Source organism: Triturus cristatus, chromosome 3_1 (assembly GCF_964204655.1).
Source record: "Triturus cristatus chromosome 3_1, aTriCri1.1, whole genome shotgun sequence".
NCBI lineage: Eukaryota > Metazoa > Chordata > Amphibia > Caudata > Salamandridae > Triturus > Triturus cristatus.
The window spans coordinates 854,540,530-854,561,422 of NC_140583.1; the positions used below are offsets into that span (position 1 = coordinate 854,540,530).

Here is a 20,893-nt window from a genome sequence, read left to right on the forward strand (position 1 = left end):
AGAAAAGGGTCCATAAGTTGGTTACAATCACCCCCCACAATCAAATCTTCAGTCGCATGAGAAGAAAGAAACATGGAGAAGTCATTCCAAAAGGTTAAATCAACACCATTAGGGCCATAAACATTGCAAAAAGAAAGTTTCGTATTATTAACAGTAACATCTACAGACAGCCATCTACCACAGTTATCATGAAACTCATTCAGCAACTGAACAGCCAACGATTTATGAAATAGAATAATTACACCATTTTTGCTATTTACTGTCGGAGAGCAGAAGGCCTCCCCAACCCATTGCTTACGTAAGGAAGACAAATCTTGTGAGTTAAGATGAGTTTCTTGTAACAAAGCAACATGACATTTCAGACGTGCTAAGTGAGATAAAACACGCTGCTTTTTAACAGGATTACGAATACCTTTAACATTCCAAGAAATGACACGAAGACCATTCATTTTTGGACGTAAAATAGATATAGGCAAAAGCAAAAGGGGGTAGAGAAATTAAAGCAGAATGAAAATAGAGAAAAAAAAGGGAAGAGAGAATGTTGAGAAGATATAAATGTCAGAGAAAAATCAAAGCCGAGGAGAACAAGACGTGTGCCCACTACGGGAAAGGAGACATAAGTAGAGGAAGAGAACAATGGAGTACCATAAACATCAGTAAGAAAGAAGAGAATAAGGGATAGAATAACTATTGTACAGGTTGCCAAAAAGATAGAGAAGAAAAGGATAAAAAGGAAGGGGGAGGAGGGAAAGAAGATAAACAAAAGGAAAAGAAGGGGAAGGGGAGAGGTAGAAAAGAGAAAAGAGAATAAGGGGGAATCAAAACCCCCAGAGAGTAGCAGAGAAAAGATGGCAGAAAGCCAAGGGGCTTTAGCCATGAAAAACGACCCAACAACAAACATTAATGTGGGAGTGGGGCAACGAAGAGCAAGATAGCAGAACTTGGAGGAGATAGCAATAAAGAGCAAGCTAACATACGAAAAAAACCAGAAGACAAACTATGCAATGGAAAACAAAACATCAGGCGACCGAATAAAACAAACGAAGGAACTTACCAAACAGCTAGGGGAAGACAACAGCGTCAGGGTAAAACGCACATCATAAACAACAAGGCAACAAGAATGGTGGTCTTGACAAGAACACCGAGAGGGGAAGACCTGCAAGACAAAAAAAAAGATGGAATAAACAAGAAAAAAAGAATACAGGAACTAATCTATACATATTAAAGTAGGATAAAACAGGAGACAATACTGCAAACATAACAAAAGCAGAACAATTAGGGTTTGCTCAGTTCCATGAGTTCTCCTTTGTGTGTATGAATGAACTTCTTCAGGTCTGCAGGATCTTCAAAACTGTAGGTTCTATCTTTGTAGGTAACCTTGAAAAACTAGGGATGAATCAGACCATAACGTGCGTTCATGGATCTCAGCGCAGGGCGAAGGTCCAAAAATTCCTTCCGACGAGAAGCAGTAGGCTTGGAGACATCCTGAGTGAAAAAGACTTTGTGGCCAGACCAAATTATTTGCTTGCGCTGCTTGGCAGCTTGGAGAATCATCATGAGATCTGAATAGAGGAGGAAATAGGCGATGATTCCTCGGGGTTTAGATGTAGAGGAGGTGTTCCTTGGCCCCAGACGATGAGCACGTTGTATGTTGAAGTCTGAAGATTTCGGGAGGCCAACAATTTGAAGAACTTGAGTTTTCAAAAAATGGATCATGTCTGTCCCCTCAGAACCCTCCGGAATACCATAAATGCGGAGATTATTGCGCCTGTTGCGATTTTCTAAATCTTATGTGACTCTCTTGAGCTGGGATATTTCCTTAGAGAGTGTGTCAACTCTTGCAACCACATCCTGGGCATTACTAATCCTCTGCTCTACATCAGAAAGTCTTGTATCTAGACTAGACCATTTCTCATCCAGCCTCTGAAGGGTAGTAACAGTGTCCGTCATAAAAGGGCGGATGAGGCGTAATTCCTCCATGATGTCCTCAAGAGTAAGAGGTAACGGAGACTTATTTGGGGAGGGCGGATCTTTCTTGGTCCGCTTAACTGACGAAGAGTTAGAATCTTTACGACCCCCCGAGGAACCAGCATGAGATTTACTAGAATGCGCAACCTCCATGATAACTGTATCGCAGCAGAGGATGGCAGGCGACAACAGCAGGCAGCACAGCAACAAAGGCGAAGCCACAGCAGTGAGAGTGAGTATGGCACAAAAAATAAATAAATAAATAAATAACTTAATAAATAAAAAAAAATTAATAAGCCTCAGCAAAGCACAACGCTGGATAACGCAAAAACCTCCTCAAAACGAGCAGGAACAACTGAGTGAGGCTCCTCACTAGATAGCAGCTCCGTCACGCTGTCTCGTGCACACACCATATAAAGGGGCCAAGACGAATTTTTCTACTGAGCAGCGCAACTCACTCTCAAAGCCGTTTAGTCATTACGAATATTCAAGGAAGTGCCATAGTAAGTGCCAATCTCGTCAGAAAAAAAAACAGAAAGCAAAAATGGAGAACGTCGTTTCATATACTGTTCAGCTTAGATGTTGCAGGAAGACCCAGCATGTGGACACATGAAAATCTCCTCAGGAGTATCAGCACTTCATACAGTTAATTAAAAAAAAATAATCCTCTCCATAACCACTGCTCAAATATCAGCTGAAGGTATTACCTTTCTTGTGTGAGGCGCCATGACCAGGATAAAAAAGAATGCTTCAAATGCGTTTAGGCAAGCTGTTCCATCCGTCCTCGCATCCTGCTAGGAAAGTAATGTAAGCTCAACGCACCCGTGTGCCTCGCGCCGCCGCCATCTTAGAGCGACGCGCCTGAGGAGAACACGAATGCGGCTCGGAAATGGCCAAAAAGGCACTCAATGAGCGCCGCAACGACTCCTCCGTGATCTCAGTGCATTCCGCCACCGAAATCCGACAAGGGAGCCGGCTCACGAGGACTCCGAGCTCCGAAGTCCGGACCTCGTCACGGAAGTGAGCCGGAGCTCAGAAATAGGCGGCCATCTTGGCTGCGCGCAAGCCACGCCCCTCCACCATATGGATTTTTTTACCAAAATGTTTAACGGCTGATAATATTGTCGCATAACTAATTCTGGTCCAAAAGGCTCGATCATTAATAGTGAGGAAAATGTTTGCTTACGCCATAGACTATTCTACCACTTTTGATAAGGTGAACAGACATCGACTTTGGTCTAAATTAGACAGATATGGCTTGGAATGGAGGGTATTGCATTCGATCATTGAGCTACAGTGACCCATGGGTTAGGGTACAACTGTCTGAGGTCAAGGCGATAACGCCAAAGGTAAATACAAACAATGGTTTCAAACAAGGCTGCATTGTTGTGCTGCAGCTTTTTGCTATTTATGTATCTGTCCTTTGTGAACTATTGCAGCAGAGCAATGGAGACCTACCAAATCTAGCCAATATTAAGATACCATTTCTACCCTATTCAGATGACCTTGTCATCCTCTCAACTATTCAGGTGGGCTTACAACGACAACTGACACGGCTTCATATATTTAACAGTGAAAATAATCTTAGATAAATGACAATACGATGAAGGTTATGTCTTTTGTTAGCAAAAAAAGCAATTCAAACTGGGTAGTTGGTACAACAGAGATTGTGTATGCACAGCAATACACTTAACTAGGAGTTATAGTTGACAAAACTTAAACTTGAGTCTGTACACAAAACATCTACATAGCAAAACTTCAACGATAAACGGAGCAATAAAAATATTTGCAAGAAAATATGGAAGAGGGGCATAAAGACCGACTTTAGCAGCAGCCAAAGCTAAACTAGTTATTAGTCTCTCCTACGGCTGTCTAAATTGGAAACCTACTGGTATAGAAAAACTAGAAGGCAATTTTCAGCATTCTATTCAAAATCTACTTTACCTATGAAGGTCAACCCCTCATAGCCGTCTATGACTTACAAACTAAGGCTCAAATTTTTTATGGCAGCCACACACATCAACCAATTAAACTACTTCTCGGATTGTCACTCCTCAGGGATGAACATCTTTAAAATCAATTATAAAACTGGCCAGACAAGACTCTGAGGGTCATTACGATGGCAGACGTACTTGAGTCCACCCGCCATCGTTGCTGTGTTCGGGACCGCCCGCCACACATGCGGCGGTCCCACCACTGCAATTAGGATGTGCCCGCCATACTGGCCTTTAACATTGCAGACAGTGCTGCTGGATGCAGCACCGTAAACAATGTTAAAATGGCATGCACTGCATTTCCCTGCACTACGTGGCAGGCACAACCTGGTGCCTGCCACTTAGTGCATGGAAATGGGGGGTACCATGGGTACCCCCCCAGTGCACCCCCGCAACACAAAGGGGGCCCGCAATGGGCCCCCAAATCCAGCCTCCACCTGTGTTTTCGCGGTGGGATGACCGCCGCGAAAAGACAGGCGGAAAGGGTTATTGTGATCCCTATGGCGGTGCGTACAAGGTACCACCGCAATGCTGCCTTGTGTTTTGGTTCCACAAGGCGGGCGGAAAAGGACCGTGGTGGACAGACTTTCTGTCCGTCGCGGACAGATTGGGATTCTCACTGCCATCCTAATTCGGCGGTGGGAATTTCCTGTGTGATGACGGAAGGAACGCCACCTCCGGCCCGGCGGTGGCGGTCCTTCCGCCATCTTAATGACCCCCTCTGAGAGGGTACTGTCTGAACCCAAGCCTAACAATGCTTTATCTAATTTTAAACTTCCAACATTGAAGAACCTAACAAAGATGTTCAAAATAGCCCATAAGCAGATTTTAAAACAGAAAATAAAAGTATGCTATTTTCAAAGGGACATAGAGAAATCCTTAAACTACTGAAACAGTAATTGTATCACAGAACCTTCAACCATGCAGTGCTCAACATTTTTGGGTTTTGGATCGGCGGTTCAGATTGCTGTATCTCCCATTCGATTAATTTGATGACTCCTGGAAACATTTGACAAAAGAAAACAACGCCTGTTGCCTGTGAACACGGATTTTGAATCAAATGAACACATATTTTCCTTTGCTTGTGCGAAGCACTCTTCAGCATATGCAGGAAATATCTTAAAATGATTTTGTTGCATGGGAAGAATCAGAACAATTTCTGAGGCTATTTTATTTTGTTTCAGGGGTACATCGCCTGAAATGTGGGATATATAATCGAATTCTTAGGATTAGATATAAAATATTATAAGAGTAAAAACGCACGATAATTATGCAGTATTTACTCTTTTAACAAACCATGTTATATGTATTGATTGTATATGGGTTTAATGAAACCTTAAACAATAAACTTTAAAAATGTGTACTTACATTAAACCAAGGGTAAACACATAAACACAAATAACCTAAACTTTCAAGAACATCAGGAAAGTGTGTTGAATGTGGCTAATCGGCTACTTTTGGGACCTGTGCTTACAGTAATGTACAGGACTCAAACCGTTCTGGAAAAATCTAATATTAGACAGACTTACATTTAAAATGGCAAACAGAAAGTACTTTTACATACTGTGTACTGTGCTATCATACCTATGATTCTGTGGCACAATGGGCACAGAAGCCTAACATCTACATCTGCCACACAAAAGCTAAAATTCAAATAAAAATGAAGATAGAAAGATGTCAAATTATTACTAATTCAATCAGACCTGAGCCAGACAGCATGTAGAGTTACAAAGTATTACAATAGTGGGAGTTCTAAATTCTGCAAACCACATAATATAGAATTATAAAGAGTAGATATCACATCAATGAACGAGGAGAAACTCAACAAGACAAGATGAACCCGACCCCACACTATTCAACGGGAATAACAGTGAAAGCAAACCAGGCTCAAAACTAAAGAGATCAAGGACAAGGAATAATGCTTGAGATCTACCTTAAATGTAGAGTACTTAATACAAATACTATTAACCTCAATTCTAAGGACTAAAGGAATAAAAGTATCCTCAGGAAGGAAGGTACAAATATCCTACAGGCATGACTGAGAGAAAAACACGAGATCAAAATATGCAGTTTCTGGGAGCAAGTAATGGATATGGCAGAAGGGCATGAGGAGCCTCCCCCATCCATCCAATCCACTTGTGCATGCCTTCAGCAGGAGATCACTGCAAAGAAACTGGCCTGCTGCCCCATCTCTCTTAACCGAGTTGCACATGGCCTTCACCAAGGTTTTGTCCTACAGAACCTGCTGCATGCATCCTTTGACCTTGTGCAGCAACCTATAGGTGCAATGTCTGGAGTACAGCCGGGCCCTGCACCATGCCTTGTTCAAACCAGAGGCCGATATTGACGTTTACAATACCTAATGGGACAAAATAATGACCGCCATGGTATCTTGTTGATGTACCCTTAAGGCAATGTCAGTGATCATTAAGCTCGCCCATGTTGTTGCATCGGAATGTGTGCAACAGGTGGGCCAGGCTCATGAGATGAAATGGAGTATAAAACCTAGCAAGCATCTGTTTATGGCATTCACTATTTCTTTCTTCCCTCCTAGTACTCCCTAGGTCTGGTGAGTGCTACGTCCTTTTTGACAGCACACCTGAAAAGAGCTTTTAATTGCTAATGCTAAATTGATTTTTTAGTGAGTTCAGTTTCCTAGAATGCATATGCTTAGTTATCTTTTACCCAGTTTCACAGTTGGCTTGGAATAAGTATGTGAGTTATAGCACTGGAACAAACAAAAGCTTGAGGCTAAGTATATTTAAAAGTACATTAGTGGGAACCCCAGCTTAAATAGTCAGCAAGGTGAAATCCTGAGAAGTATACCATACCATTAAAGAATTTTCCTCGCTTTAAAATAAACATAATATAGAAATCATCCTTATGTGTCTCCTGTCCATATGCTATCCTGTATTTGGTTATCAGCCCAGTGATTACCTATTAGTTGATTTGAGGAATGTAGCTTAGAGGTATAACTCCAAAATATTCAAAGACAAATATGTGCTCATATCTACAAGAAATCTCGCCCCCAACATATAAATCATTGATTTCAAATATTTCAGAAATCTCGTTCATGTGTCTGAAAGACTGAGAAAATGATTAGGACATGAAAATTACTAATTTTGTAACAATGACAATAAGTGAATTTCATTTAATGCTTAATACAGAAGTATTGCCATTTTTAAGCATTGTAAATAATAGCTGTTACCTATACCCAATTTAGCAAAACTTTACTTATCAACCACAGAAGGATTCAAGACTGAGTTGCATCTGCTTGGATTCAAAATTGTAACCTGTAGGTCAAAGAAGATGTCAACACTCGGCACTCAACTCACTTGTTTAGCTTGCTAGCATATCTCGAGAGAAAATGGTTATGTAGTATAATCATGTCCATTAGCAGTGATTTATATATTGCCTGAAAAGAAACTGATGGATGATGTTTGATTATGGCATACCACAAAAAGCTTGCCCCTGGTGGTCAAACAGGTACTCTTGCAGTTAGCTCAATGCAAGGTTGATTGACCATATCTGATAACTTTATTAAAAGTTTGAACTATTCTGAACCAAAATTATAGGTTGTGTAGAAGGAATAATAATTCCTTATTTGGTGCAATAACTGTTTTGTTTAGATCCACATGCCAAATTATGTTGCCATGGGTTCCAGCAGAGTACAAATTACTAATTTTATGGAGAATATGTAATTCAAATTGTTGGTCAGTTATGTGCACCACTTTCAGTAAATTATTGTGTCAGATCCTGGAGAAAGAGGGAAATCTGGTTTGAAAGAAGCAGTAAAGCACTGATTATCTGCATTCATTTTTTTTGTTTATCAATAGAATTTGGCATTACATTTACATAGAGAGATCTAATTGGCATCCCTGATTAAAAAAATTACTCATATTTTGGACAGGCTTGTTGTTTTTCCTTGATTCATTTCCAAATTCAGTTATTACTATTACAGTCATAAGACAGTCGTCATTGTAAAAGACATTTCTACTGTCTAAAAATTAGATCTATAAAGCACATTTTTCTTGGTTACTAAAACATGAAAAGTCATCTATGTTCAGTTGATAAGATGTCATCGCTCTGATAGGCATTCACTAGTAAATGACGCAATTGCTCTGAAGTATGAAGAAAAAACTGATTGCATTTTTATGTGGTCATCATTGTAGCAAATTCTTCTGTTGCAGGACAAATTTCATTACGGCTAGTATCTCATGCTAGTACTGCTTATCACTTGTACTTCTTATACATGGACTATTTGTAGTGAGGAGATGGGTGGATTCTTTTTAATGGGGGAAACATATGGAATATGCTGTCGCTAAAGTTGGATCCATAGGGCATTAAGATGCAAGAAAGATGAATGCTTTTATGACAATTTAACAATAGATCACATCATTTGCATTTTCTAAAATGTTTCTTCTCAGTAAATGATCTGCAGTATGATTAGGTTTTTTTGTCTGAGATTAATGCATTAGGGTTAATATAGTAACTACTTTCTGCTTTACAGCTTCTGATTATGAACAAAGAGATTGATGCTCGTCAACTAGACTTCTTGCTCAGATTCAATATTGACCACAGCTACAACTGCCCACTAGACTTTCTCTCAAATTCTGCATGGAGTGCCATTAAGGTAAACAATACATACCTGTGTTATAATGAAGATTGCACGGGTTATTTTTACCTTCAGTTAGTAAAAATGAGGAAACTATTATGAAGAACACCAGAATGAAGACAATACCTGCCAAGACCTAAACTCTACCCTTTCTTAAGGCATGTGCATAACACAAACCATATTCCTAATACCCTAATACTGCACCTACATATTAACATTAGCTTTAATTCTTCAAACACGCCGTTTTTCAATTGTGGAAAATCATTTAAACTTCAGAGCATTTCACAAGTGCAATAAACACTTCTTGTCATCCCTTCTAGACAATGAGTTTTATGGATGAATTCAGAGGCTTGGACCGAGATATTGAAGGATCGCCTAAACGCTGGAAAAAAGTTGTTGAATCAGAATGTCCTGAAAAAGAAAAGCTACCCCAAGAATGGAAAACTAAAAGCTCTTTGCAAAAATTGATCATGATGCGTGCTTTGAGACCTGATCGAATGACATATGCAGTCAGGTTATTATATTCCTCATACTGTAATCCTAGCAACTTAAAACCGTTTTATTTCAAAATTAGAAATTATTATTGGGGCACATTAAAAATATATCTGTAACTTTCTATCACACAGAAACTTCGTGGAAGAGAAGCTTGGGACAAAATATGTAGAAAGACGCAAAACTGAGTTTGCTAAATCCTTCAGTGAGAGCAGTCCAGCGTCCCCCATTGTTTTTATTCTGTCGCCAGGAGTTGACCCGTTGAAAGATGTAGAATCATTGGGTAAGTGCAGCACACAGTGTTCTACTCGCTGGATGTATCTTTAATGCTCCATTTTTAGATCAATGACTATCCAATGCTGAAAGACAAAATGGACTTTCCAGTTTAATGTTGATCAGCTGAAATGTAGAACTGTAATTTATAAGCCCACAGCGGCATTTTGAGCACTATTTTGTTCTCTCATTCTAACAAGGTTAAAACAGGTTGACCCATGCTGGAAAGTATCAATTCATTCATACTTAGGGTGCTTTTTACATTTTCTCAGAGGAAAGATCTATACTCGCCAATATTTTTTAATGTTTTCACTGTAGTTCCTTCGCACAGTGGGGCATATTCTCAAGGACTCATTGCCGATTTAGCTGCACTTTAGCAGCAGGGACCTAAGACCTGCTTTTTTCTGGTCTTAAGTAGGACGGAAACCTCCAGCATAAAGGGAGCCCTGGCCAGAGCCACATCTGAAGACCAACAGATGCCATGGAGCTACTAATCATGCAGCTTGGAGAACCAAGAGGGCCAGAACACCCACCGCCACCACCCCCAGGACCACCCCCACCCCCAGCACCCCCCCCCCCCAGACTACCACCGAGACAGCGCAGAAAATGACAGTGGACCTTCCAATAACGCACCAGCCTCAGAGACTTAATGCCAGAGGATGTCATTGCCCACTACAGGCTCGAAAGGACAACCATCCTCCGCATCCTGACACACATTGCCCACAGGCTGACAGTACCAACACAGCTGACAACCAACATCCCTCCCAGACAAAACTACTGGCTGTGCTGCACTTGTTGACCTCTGGTACCTTCCCACCAACAACTGCCAGAGTCGGAGGAGTCTCACAGCCAGCCCTATCAAAGTCCTCACGCCTGTTTTGGATGCCATCATCAACTTGATACCCCAACACCTTCAATTCCCCCACAGTGCGCAGGAACAGCTGGAGACCAAGCAAGGCTTCTACGCCATAGCTGGCTTCCCGCATGAATTGGGGGCAATTGACTGCACACATGTCCTACTTGTGCCCTCAGCCAACACTGCACACAATTACCACAACAGAAAGCACACGCATTCCATCAATGTGAAGGCAATAGTGGACCACCGGGGACTGTTCACCAATGTCGTCCCAACTTCCCAGGCAGTGTGCATGATTCCTACATCTTCCGACAGTCCATCATCAACAAGCGCTTTCAGGATGGCACCTATGGCAATACACTGCTCGTTGGTGAGTACCAACGGAACACACCACACACCTCAACTCCACAATCATACAGCTCACAACTGTGGGACTGCACACGTAACAAAATCACATACAACATGCCAACCAACATGCCCACCTACCAGACAAGACAACACAAGTAACTGTGGTAACAGGGGCCAGACATGTAGACAAACCATCCACAAAGGCATAGCCCCTCTGCCACACAATTGCAGAATGTGGGGAGAGGTGGGAACCAAGAATGTGCGAAGGAGACAAGTGACCCATGAATAAGAATGTACACAATGCCAAGTGTGGCGGTGATGTGCTGGACAGTCTTGAGTATGCAGAGCACAGACATGTCCATGTGGACATATACTGCTGGTGTTTGTATTGTTGTGGACAGTGGACGCAACCATGTTACCTCAGGCAGTGGGGAAGACCGGGGACATGTAGCTATGTCACCCCCCCTGTTAGCGTAAGCGTAGTGGGCTGCGCCGGCGTATGCCTGTCCAGCGTAGGAGTGTGAATAAATAGCACATCTCGTCATCGCCTGCAGTAGCGTGTCTGCCAGGGCGGCACCCCTCACCCTTCCACGAGGCCGCCACTGTGACCGGTGGTGCCTGCGCGATCCTGTGCGCCTGCAGCACCCCAGTCCGCTGGTCCCCAGACCCTTCCGTCGCCCAGCGGTGATTGCCCGTCCCTGCCCACACAGCCCTCAATGCTCACCTGCTGCCAGCGGCGTGTCTCCAAGAGGACCCACCACTTGCCGGTGCAACCTTCAAGCCTGAGGCCCGCAAGCTTGGCAGCCTTCTCAGCCAATCGCTGGCTTACGCGCAACAGGCCCCCAGCACACCCTGCGGCACCGCACTACGGAGATCTGTGTGCTGACTGCTCCCGCCGGCATACACTGCGGTCCAGCAGGTCTCACTTAAACTAAATCCAGTCCGAACCTCCAGGCCTACTGCATCATCGCAGGCTGCAAACCAGCTCAGCTCTTCACGTGGGCCTACCTCAGTGCACCGCAAATCATTTCCACGTGGTGGTAGGCCCGTGCCGGATGCAGTGCCTCAGGTGCCATTACCTCTGTGCACCACAAGTCACCATCCAGCCTCCAGACCTACTGCATCATCACAGGCTGCACACCCACTCAGCTCTTCAGGTGGGCCTACCTCAGCGCACCGCAAGTCATCGCCACGTGGCGGTAGGCCCTTTGCCGGACGCAGTGCCTCAGGTGCCACTACCTCTGTGCGACACAATTCACCGTCCAGCCTCCAGGCCTACTGCATCATTGCAAGCTGCACACCTGCTCAGCTCTTCTAGTGGGCCTACCTCAGTGCACCGCAAGTTATCGCTACGTGGCGGTAGGCCCGTGCCGGATGCAGTGCCTCAGGTGCCACTACCTCTGTGCACCGCAAGTCACTGTCTAGCCTCCAGGGATACTGCATCATCGCAGGCTGCACACCCGCTCAGCTCTTCAGGTGGGCCTACCTCAGTGCACCGCAAGTCATCGCAATGTGGTGGTAGGCCCGTGCCGGATGCAGTGCCTCAGGTGCCACTACCTCTGTGCACCACAAGTCACTGTCTAGCCTCCAGGGATACTGCATCATCGCAGGCTGCACACCCGCTCAGCTCTTCAGGTGGGCCTACCTCAGTGCACCGCAAGTCATCGCAATGTTGTGGTAGGCCCGTGCCGGATGCAGTGCCTCAGGTACCACTCCCTCTGTGCACCACAAGTCATCGTCCCGTGGGGCTACCCCACAAGTCCGCCTCCAGCAGCCAAAAGCATGTCCTCGGTAACACCACTGGAGCACTTCACAGTCATGGGCCACCCCCGTCACAGGCAGGCCGCTGGAATGCCTGGGTGGAACACCTGGAGACGTTCTCCGAAGCGCACGACATCCCAGCGCCGCGGCGGCGACCCACGCGTAGGCGTGTGAGGAGTCTGAAGAAATGGCCCAGGGCTCTGGGCATGGTTCAGTTCTGAGCTCTGGGCGTGGTTCAGTTCTGGGCTCTGGGCGTGGTTCAGTTCTGGGCTGGCCACAAAAGTACCTATGGCATGTGTCTCTGTTGTAGTGTCGGTGTCACTCGGCCCTAAATCAATAATGTTGCAATGTAGCATGCACCCGGAGTGCGGGCTCACCCGAATGGATAAATAAAGGAGCGCAAGACCGCTCGAGGTCCTGGCTCATACATGCCAACTGTTGTGTGTGTATCTTCATTGCCGCAGCATAAGTCAAAGTCCTACCCTCAATCACAGCGCGAGTTCAGCCAGACCTGAACTCTACATCTGTGTCCACCCTATCCTTACCCTAGGCCTACACACACGTGGCCGCCCACCTTCAACGGCCAACATTAAAGTGTTGTAGTCAGGCTTGCGGACATGCGCAGACAGGCATGACATTGGTGTGCTGTAGGAGTGCACGTGATGCCACCGCGCAGCGCACACAAGTAAATAGGCTTGGGGGAGGGAGGAGCAGCCGTGAGGCTACGTAAAACACATTGATCCCGCACATTTGCCAGAAGCAATACATGGCAAACATGAATCCCAAAGTCGCACAAATCACACACCACAAAACTTGTAAGTTTGCCAACACAGCATGCAGAACCACCAATTTACAATAATCTCACTTACCTCTCACAGGTGATCAAGGATATGCACTCTGCCCGTGGATGATGACACCCCTCCGAGCCCCTAACACCCCGTCTCAGAGGCAGTACAATGTGGCCCACAAACGCACCAGGGGCATTGTTGAGCGCACATTTGGCGTGTTAAAGTCACGTTTCAGGCGCCTGGACATCACGGGTGGAAGACTCCTGTACAGCCCAGAAATAGTGTGCAAGATGATCATTGCATGTTGTGTATGGCACAACATATGTGTATGCACCAATGCCCCATGGATCCAAGTGGCAGATGCACCGGACGATGATAAGGAAGATGAGGCAGGTGGACTACACCCCACTGCAGCTGCAGCAGGAATAGCCTGAAGGAACACAATCATTAACAATTTGTGACTGTCCTTAGAAATCATGGAACAGTACAAAATGACCACATGAACAGCATGTGCAAATAAATTCATTGCAACACACATTCCCTGTGTGCATGTCAGTCCTCTGCATTAGCACATCACTCTGACATGTGTAAGCGCAATATTAAGTGCTAACAATCTCACAAATAGCAAATAGATGGTGGGTATGTCACCTCTGTACAGAGAGGTTGTTTAGGGTGTCATGTATTCGAAAGGCCATTTCAGGGTGTCAAATGTAGTACGTAATCCCACTCATCAGCGTATCACATGTGTACAAAAATATGACATGAAGGCTGTCTTGGTGTTCAAAAGAAGACAACAGGGTGTCATTTGGGGTCAAATATGACATTTCGGGTGTCATTTGGTGTCAAATATGAACCACCCTGATGCAGAGATGCACCCTGTGACTCAAGTCCCACAACATGAGCAACAAGGACGTAAGGGGGATGGGGACACAGTGAATACCTCAGCAACATGGGAGATGCACACCAGCCAAAAGGCCAGCAGGAATAACTTGCGGGGAACACACCAACGTGTCCCCTGTACATATGTGCCATGTACAGATCACATGTGTACACTGACGTCATCCATCAATAGTAGTGAACAGTGTCAGCTAATAGGTGCAAGGTGAGAAGTCACGCGCCTCCTCACAGCTTCCTGTACCCATCACTGTCAGACTGCAGCAAAACACCACTGCTACATCAGAGCATGAGGGCACGTTCATGGCTGGGAAGGGTTCAACTGTGCCGGAAGGCGAAGCAGTACTACTCCTAAACTGAGAAAAATCCTAACTTTAAGACTTTCAGTATTCACAGAAGGCATTTAGGAGTCCTAAAGTTAGGAGTCCTAACTTTACTACTCCTAAACTGAGAAAAATCCTAACTTTAAGACTTTCGGTTTTCACAGAAGGCATTTAGGAGTCCTAAAGTTAGGACTCCGAACTTCTGTGAATACCGAAATGAGTAAGTGCCTTCTGTGAATACCAAAATGAGTAAGTGCCTTTTGTGAATACCAAAATGGTAGTAAGTTTAGGATTTTGTCTTAAGTTAGTTCTGTGAATCGGGCCCTTTTATCAGAGTCTTATCAAAGCCCATGGCTGCAGATGGTCTTATTTTTTATTTTTTTTATAAATGTCTCACTCTGCTTAGCTGTTGAAGGTTTTACTCACCTAATATATACATTTGAGACTTGTGGAGAGGGTTGACGCATCTCACACTTTTCTATTGTAGGGTTGTGTGCATAGATTTTAGAAAAATAATCAAGCCAGTCAAATAGGAATTGTAATGGGGGCTTGCTTATTTTCAGAAAACTTGGCTGTAAGATTCCAGAAGAATTTATTATTTTTCTGTAATGATGGTTGATGGAGAGCCAACCAGTTTTGGTCTACTATTGTTTTGTTAAACATAAAGTGAATGTTTCTCCTTTTTTCCGTAGGGCTTGTATTTCTTTGTCTTTAAGTAAAAAAATTCGATAAACTGCTGCTTAAATTTGTTAATTTTGTGGGAAAATTCTCCATCCTTGGGATCTTTATGTATTATTGCCTTATTCATCTATAGCTTACTAGATCACTGAATCACGTATACAACTGCAGACATTTTATTTTTTCATAAATGGATTGGATTTGTTTCAGCTAATAGATTGTGATCCCAAGAAGAGGTGCTTATCTTATTCATCTTCATGATGAAAGGAGAATTTTAGAAAAACTGACCTTGTTTTGGATCCATTGTTGCAGTACCATTGCCTGCATCTAGCGGCCAGGTCGAGTTTTGTTGGAAGTGTAACATGTTATATGAATTATCACATGATCACTGCCTTGGCCAAACTGTACTTGGAGCTATAATGCAGTTTCTAAAGCGCATAGCTACCTCATATGAGGTGTCCCAGCTCTAGGAATAGGTATCCACAGGCCTAAATGCAGCTGTTAAGCCCTAATAAATCCTGAGCTAAAAAAACAAGTTTCGTTTATTTCAGAAGAGACATTTGGACCTGGCTTCGTCCTGAACCATCAGCGGAAGAACATTCCACAATTTCAGCAATAAATAGCTGAAAGAGCTCCCACTTGTGCGCACTTTCTTTACTTTGGAAACACTTGCCAACATGGCCCCTGACGATCTCAAATTCCTCGATGGTACGTATGGTCTGACAAAAGATTGAAGGTACAGTGGAACTTTGTTAGCCAATGCCTTGTGACAATAGCACAAGGCTTTGAACGAGGATCTCTGCTTCACCTGAAGCCAATGAAGCTTCTTAAGTGCAGCCTTAATCGGCCCACGCTTTGGCAAGTTCAGTAAGTGATGAGCAGAAGAGTTCTGCACTCTTTGGAGTCTCTTAATCTGACCCTGTGTGACTCCAAGATACAAAGAATTACAGTAGTCGAGCCTAGGTATAGTCAGGGCCTGAACTACTGTTTTTTTGTCAACATAGGCAAAAACACAGAATTTTCCTAAGCATCTTTAGTAGTCCAAAGCATTTTCCTGCCACTGTAGTTATCAAAAGATGTTTTTTCCTCAAACTAAGTGCCAAGATTCTTGACCCTGGGTTTGGGAATAGGTAATGAGCCCAAGTCCTTAGGCCACCATGCAGAGGACCAGATTGCCCAAGGTCAGGACCTTAGTCTTCCTAGCACTAAGCTTAAGGCACTTCAAATCCATCCACCTAGCGCCTTCTGCAAGCCAGAGGCATAGGGAGAAGGCCATGTGGGAAGAATTTTGTGACAGCTTGATGATAAGCAGTGTGTCATCTGCATATGAGATGATGGTAATCCCATAGTGTTCGATTACCTCTGCCAGTTGGCGCACATACACATTAGTGCAACAGTAGCAGTGCCGCAGAATCGCTAGCATCCAAAATCTAACGGATTGACTCTGTAGCCAGCAACAAAGCGGACTTAGTACTGTATGAGGGATGAAAGCCGGATTGAGTCTTGTGTAGCAGGTCATGGCTCTCTATAAAGCTTGAAAACTACTTATTGACACATTTCTCCATAATCTTGGATTAGAATGGTAGCAGCAAAACCAGGTGGTAATTTTTCAGTTTGTTGGGATCCAGCAAAGGTGTTTTTAAGGACTGGAACCACCGCCGCAGTCATTACAATGCAACATCCTACACATCGCATGCCATTACAACGCAGCCATTACAACGCATGTCTCCACAATGCATGCCATTATAACACATGCCACTACAACGCACGCCATTACAACAAATTATAAGGTAAGTAATGGGAAATAGTCATTTTTACCCCTACACTATCCAACACTTACACTACTGTTGCACTCACTGGAGTGGGAATAGTAATTTTTACCCCTACACTTTCCAACACTTACCCTACTGTTGCACTCACTGGAGTGGGAATAGTAATTTTTACCCCTACACTATCCAACACTTACACTACTGTTGCCCTAAAAGTATTATGCATTGTAATGGTGTCCGTTGTAAAGGTATGCGTTGTAATGGAATGAGTTGTAAGTGTATTTTCTAAAAATGCATTGGGCTGGCATGCATTGTAAAATCATGCCTTGTAATGGATGTTGCGATGTAAAAACTGTGTTGTAAATGCATACGTTGTAAAAGTTTGCGTTGTAATGTGTCCTATTCGAGTAGCCCACTTCCACATCATGTTCCAAAATGGACAAGGTCCAACTGAGAGCCTGATTTCACTGAAGCATGTAGCACGATCAGCTCCTCTGGCTCGATGGGCCTAAAATTCAGGAGCCTAGAACTGTCCTCCAAACAGTCGAACCAAGCACTCAAACAAGGGACATCTCAAGCATTTGCAGTAAAGGAGGCACATATCTTAGCCACCTTTTCCGAGAAGAACTGGGCCAAGACATTACATTCCGCCTTGACAAAACAAGTCATAACTGGAAATAATATAATCTATAATTGATGAACCTGTGGCACTTATTCTTGTAAATGATGTCGGGACCTCCCCTATAGACACTCCCATTTAGGATCATCCCGTTTGAACCCAGGAGTACATATAGCAGAAACCTTCCAGTTTGTCTGTCTTTTGTTTGAGTGGGAAGATGGAATCAGGAATATCCCAGGCTTCCTTGAGTTCCTTGCTCTTGTGCGCATTTAGTGTGGCACTCAATATTTTGGCATTAAAATCGCCCATCATTATCTGAAAATTTTGTTCGAACTCTAGGATGGATTCAGTTCAGTCAAAGATCTCGATCAGAAGAGGTATTGCAGACCAGGAGGGATGTAAATGTTAAACAGGAAGAGAATTTCTGCATATGAATTGTTTGTCTTTGTCATTTTGATCTCAATGTACTGTACATTATTAGAAGAAAGAGGTATAACTACAAAGACTCAATGAGAGTCTACACAAAGAAGAATCAAGAGACAGCCTCTAACATGCCCTTTCTTTACCCTCTGTGCAGGAACATCAATTACATATTAGCAGTCTATATGGAATTTGGTTATAGACCAGGTCTTGGAGGCAGATAATTGATGGATTTAGATTTACTAACTTGTTGAGTTTCTCAACTCGCAGCCTTGCTAGGCTCCAGGAAACTATCACCAGAAATTTGCTAAAATGGGAGTTTGAAAGCATTGTTCAATTTGTATTAGTTTAACTTCCCGGAAAACCAAGACTAATAGACTTAAACGGTGTCTACTCACACAGTTGACAAGTTTTGTTTCTTAGGAAAAGAAACCAATTTAATTTCAGGTGAAGAAAGAGAATGCAATTTTGGATAATTGTGGAGTAACATTAGGATTCTTTGTCTGTTTAAAGGATTGTTACCATTTGGAAAGAGGTCTGTAATCTCTGTCATTGATGAAGAGATTGGAGAAATATTGTGTATGGTGTCTGCCTTCGATTGCTCTTTATTTGGATTAATCACCGTGACAACGCTGATGGTTGATGTTCCTGAGAGAGTTGCTTTCAGACCGGTAAATTCAGTAGCATGTGGATTTAACATGACACTCGGCTCTTCAAAATTCATGGAATGGGAAGCCGTCAACACCTTTGCCCCCTGTTCTAGTATATGTTGGGATATGTTATTGTTTACTTTAGAGACATTATTTATTGACATGCAAATTATTTCAATTTGTGGATCAAATTTTATACTTTGTGAACTTTTTTGGGGTGATTCTGCGATTTGCTCTTCTTCTTTTGAATCTTTTTCTTGTTTTAGAAGTTCAAGCCACTCTCGTGGAGCTGTAGATGTACCCAAGGGGCCAATGTATGCTTCAACCTGATTTTGTTTAGCCCCAGAGCTTTTATGCTTATTAAAAATTGGAAAGCAGGTAGGAGAGCAGGGTGGAGAGTCTGAATTCAGTAACAGCTCCTGGGCTTCAGGTACTTCTGAAAATGTTTTTTGTAGGGAGTAAACAGTTCCCTTCTCTTTTTAATTTTTTCCATTTGATTTTATTTTCCTTGTTTGAATTTTCTTTGACCTTTTTTGGGGATTCCACTCCAACTCAATAAAGTAGTGAGATATCAAGTTGTTACTTTGTTTTATTGCATTTATTTGTCATCAAGGGTGAACCATTTTGGCTTATTAGAGCTTTTAGAATTGCCGTTTGAATGTAAAGGTTGTGGACATAGTGGTTGCTTTCTCTATGAGTGCTAAGATAGATTTGATTATTCTTTGTGGGGCCTGCATGGCTTCAGAAAGCTGTATATAGTCTCCACTCTCCTGGGTAATGAAAAGAGGTAACTAGAGGAAAGTCAGGCAAGCGTAAGAGATACTCTACTGACTCAGGCCATTGCACGGCATGCTGTTAAAGAGTTCTAATGTCTCTTCTGTAGATTTATTCCTATTTATAAAAATTAACTGGCTCGTATCTAAATCAGGCAATGTGAAATCAAGAGAGGGTGCAAATGATGATTTGACCCCTGTGACTTTAGGATGACCAGCTAGGTTGACTACAGGGCATGGACAACTCACTCACTAATCTGTAGAAGCTTTTAATGGAGGGGCATTCTTGTTTACCACTGAGAGGTCAACATCTTGTTAGTCGGAATTCGTTATATTATTATCTTTGAGTGTTTTATTTTCAATTCCCAGGTCAACGAGTGATAGTTTTTAGGACTCTAGGAGTTTTACACTATTGCAATGCTTTCTCTCCCATAGACTTAAACTGGGTTACCTTATTACACTTATTATGTGATAACTTAAGTTTGAGAACAGATGGAGAAATACTTCTTCCACTAATTTAAATTGTAATTTAAAATTCTCTTTAGTGGTAAAGTCGAGTTTTAGGTTACTACTCTGAAAATTAAACTTTTTAGAAAGTTGGCATTTTTCTGCCTAAACCAATTGTGCCTTTCTAGCAGGGCCCAGGGTCACATGATTGTGAATGGGTTTGCAGAGGTGTGTTGTGTATTCCTTCCTGACAGGGACAAATGAGGCCTGGGTGTAGAAGGAGTGGGTCTTCCCGACAGGATGGCTGGGAGGAGTTATGTCCTGCCCTGATTACACTTCAAAGGACCTTGCCTGCAGTGCACACAAAGGAACCTGACACCAGTACTGCCCTTGCCTTTGTCACCCTACATAGTTTGGAGCCAAACCAAGGGGAAGGGGAAGACTTGACCAAAACCTGTTTGGGAGTAGGCCAGTGATTTTCTCCCACACCAAGGCTGGTGCTAGGTATAAATGTGGCACCTTCATAACCTCTCATCACAACACTTTTGGTCCTGTGGAAGATTCAGAAGAAGGACTGCTCTGCTGTCTGACGAAGGAAGTCTGGACCTGCTTGCCTCGAACCCAGTATCCCCAGAAGTGACTCCAAAGGTCATTTATCTGACCTCCTGAGCTACAGAGACACAACAAGCTTACAGGGGCCTTCCCAGCAACTGCCCAGCTGGCTAATACCAACTGGACCGGCCTGGCCCTGTGCTGACTTCTGCCTGGAGTCAGTCCTGACCCCCACGGGGTACCCCCCCTTAGGTCCTGGACCCTTGGCTGGCACCAGAATTTACTCTTCCTGCTGCAAAATTGCAGGAAAGGTAAAAACCCATACGTTTGGGGCTCTTTGTGACAGTGAGTGAGCTCCTTGCATCAGCACCAGTCACGTCGTCTTCCACCAATGCGAAGTTTCGTCGGCGATGTGCTCTTCACGTTGAACAGTGACCACCCACATCAAATACCAATTTGAAGCTCCAGCAACGACCACTCCTTGTGCTCACATCGACCTCCTCGTGCCCACGCCAACTTAAAGCTCCTGTTGGGCTCTTCGCATGGACTTGGACTTTGAGAAGGTAAAACCTCCATGGGAACAAACATGGCCCCTGTATGCGACCCAAACTCCATCGTGGTTGGCCTAAACTTGGGACTTTGAGATGGTCCAGTGTGACCAGATAACTGCTAG

General features: G+C 43.6%; 1 protein-coding gene across 1 annotated transcript in view; it reads left to right on the forward strand.

The window, feature by feature from the left end:
• LOC146861181 (dynein axonemal heavy chain 11-like) overlaps positions 1–20,893 on the forward strand; it is a 2,741,463-nt gene that overhangs the window by 2,374,797 nt on the left and 345,773 nt on the right. Inside the window, exons 62-64 of the mRNA XM_085646213.1 lie at positions 8,473–8,595; positions 8,898–9,091; positions 9,204–9,352. Of these exons, the coding sequence (XP_085502339.1) occupies positions 8,473–8,595; positions 8,898–9,091; positions 9,204–9,352 (466 nt within the window). The remainder of the gene's footprint in view (positions 1–8,472; positions 8,596–8,897; positions 9,092–9,203; positions 9,353–20,893) is intronic.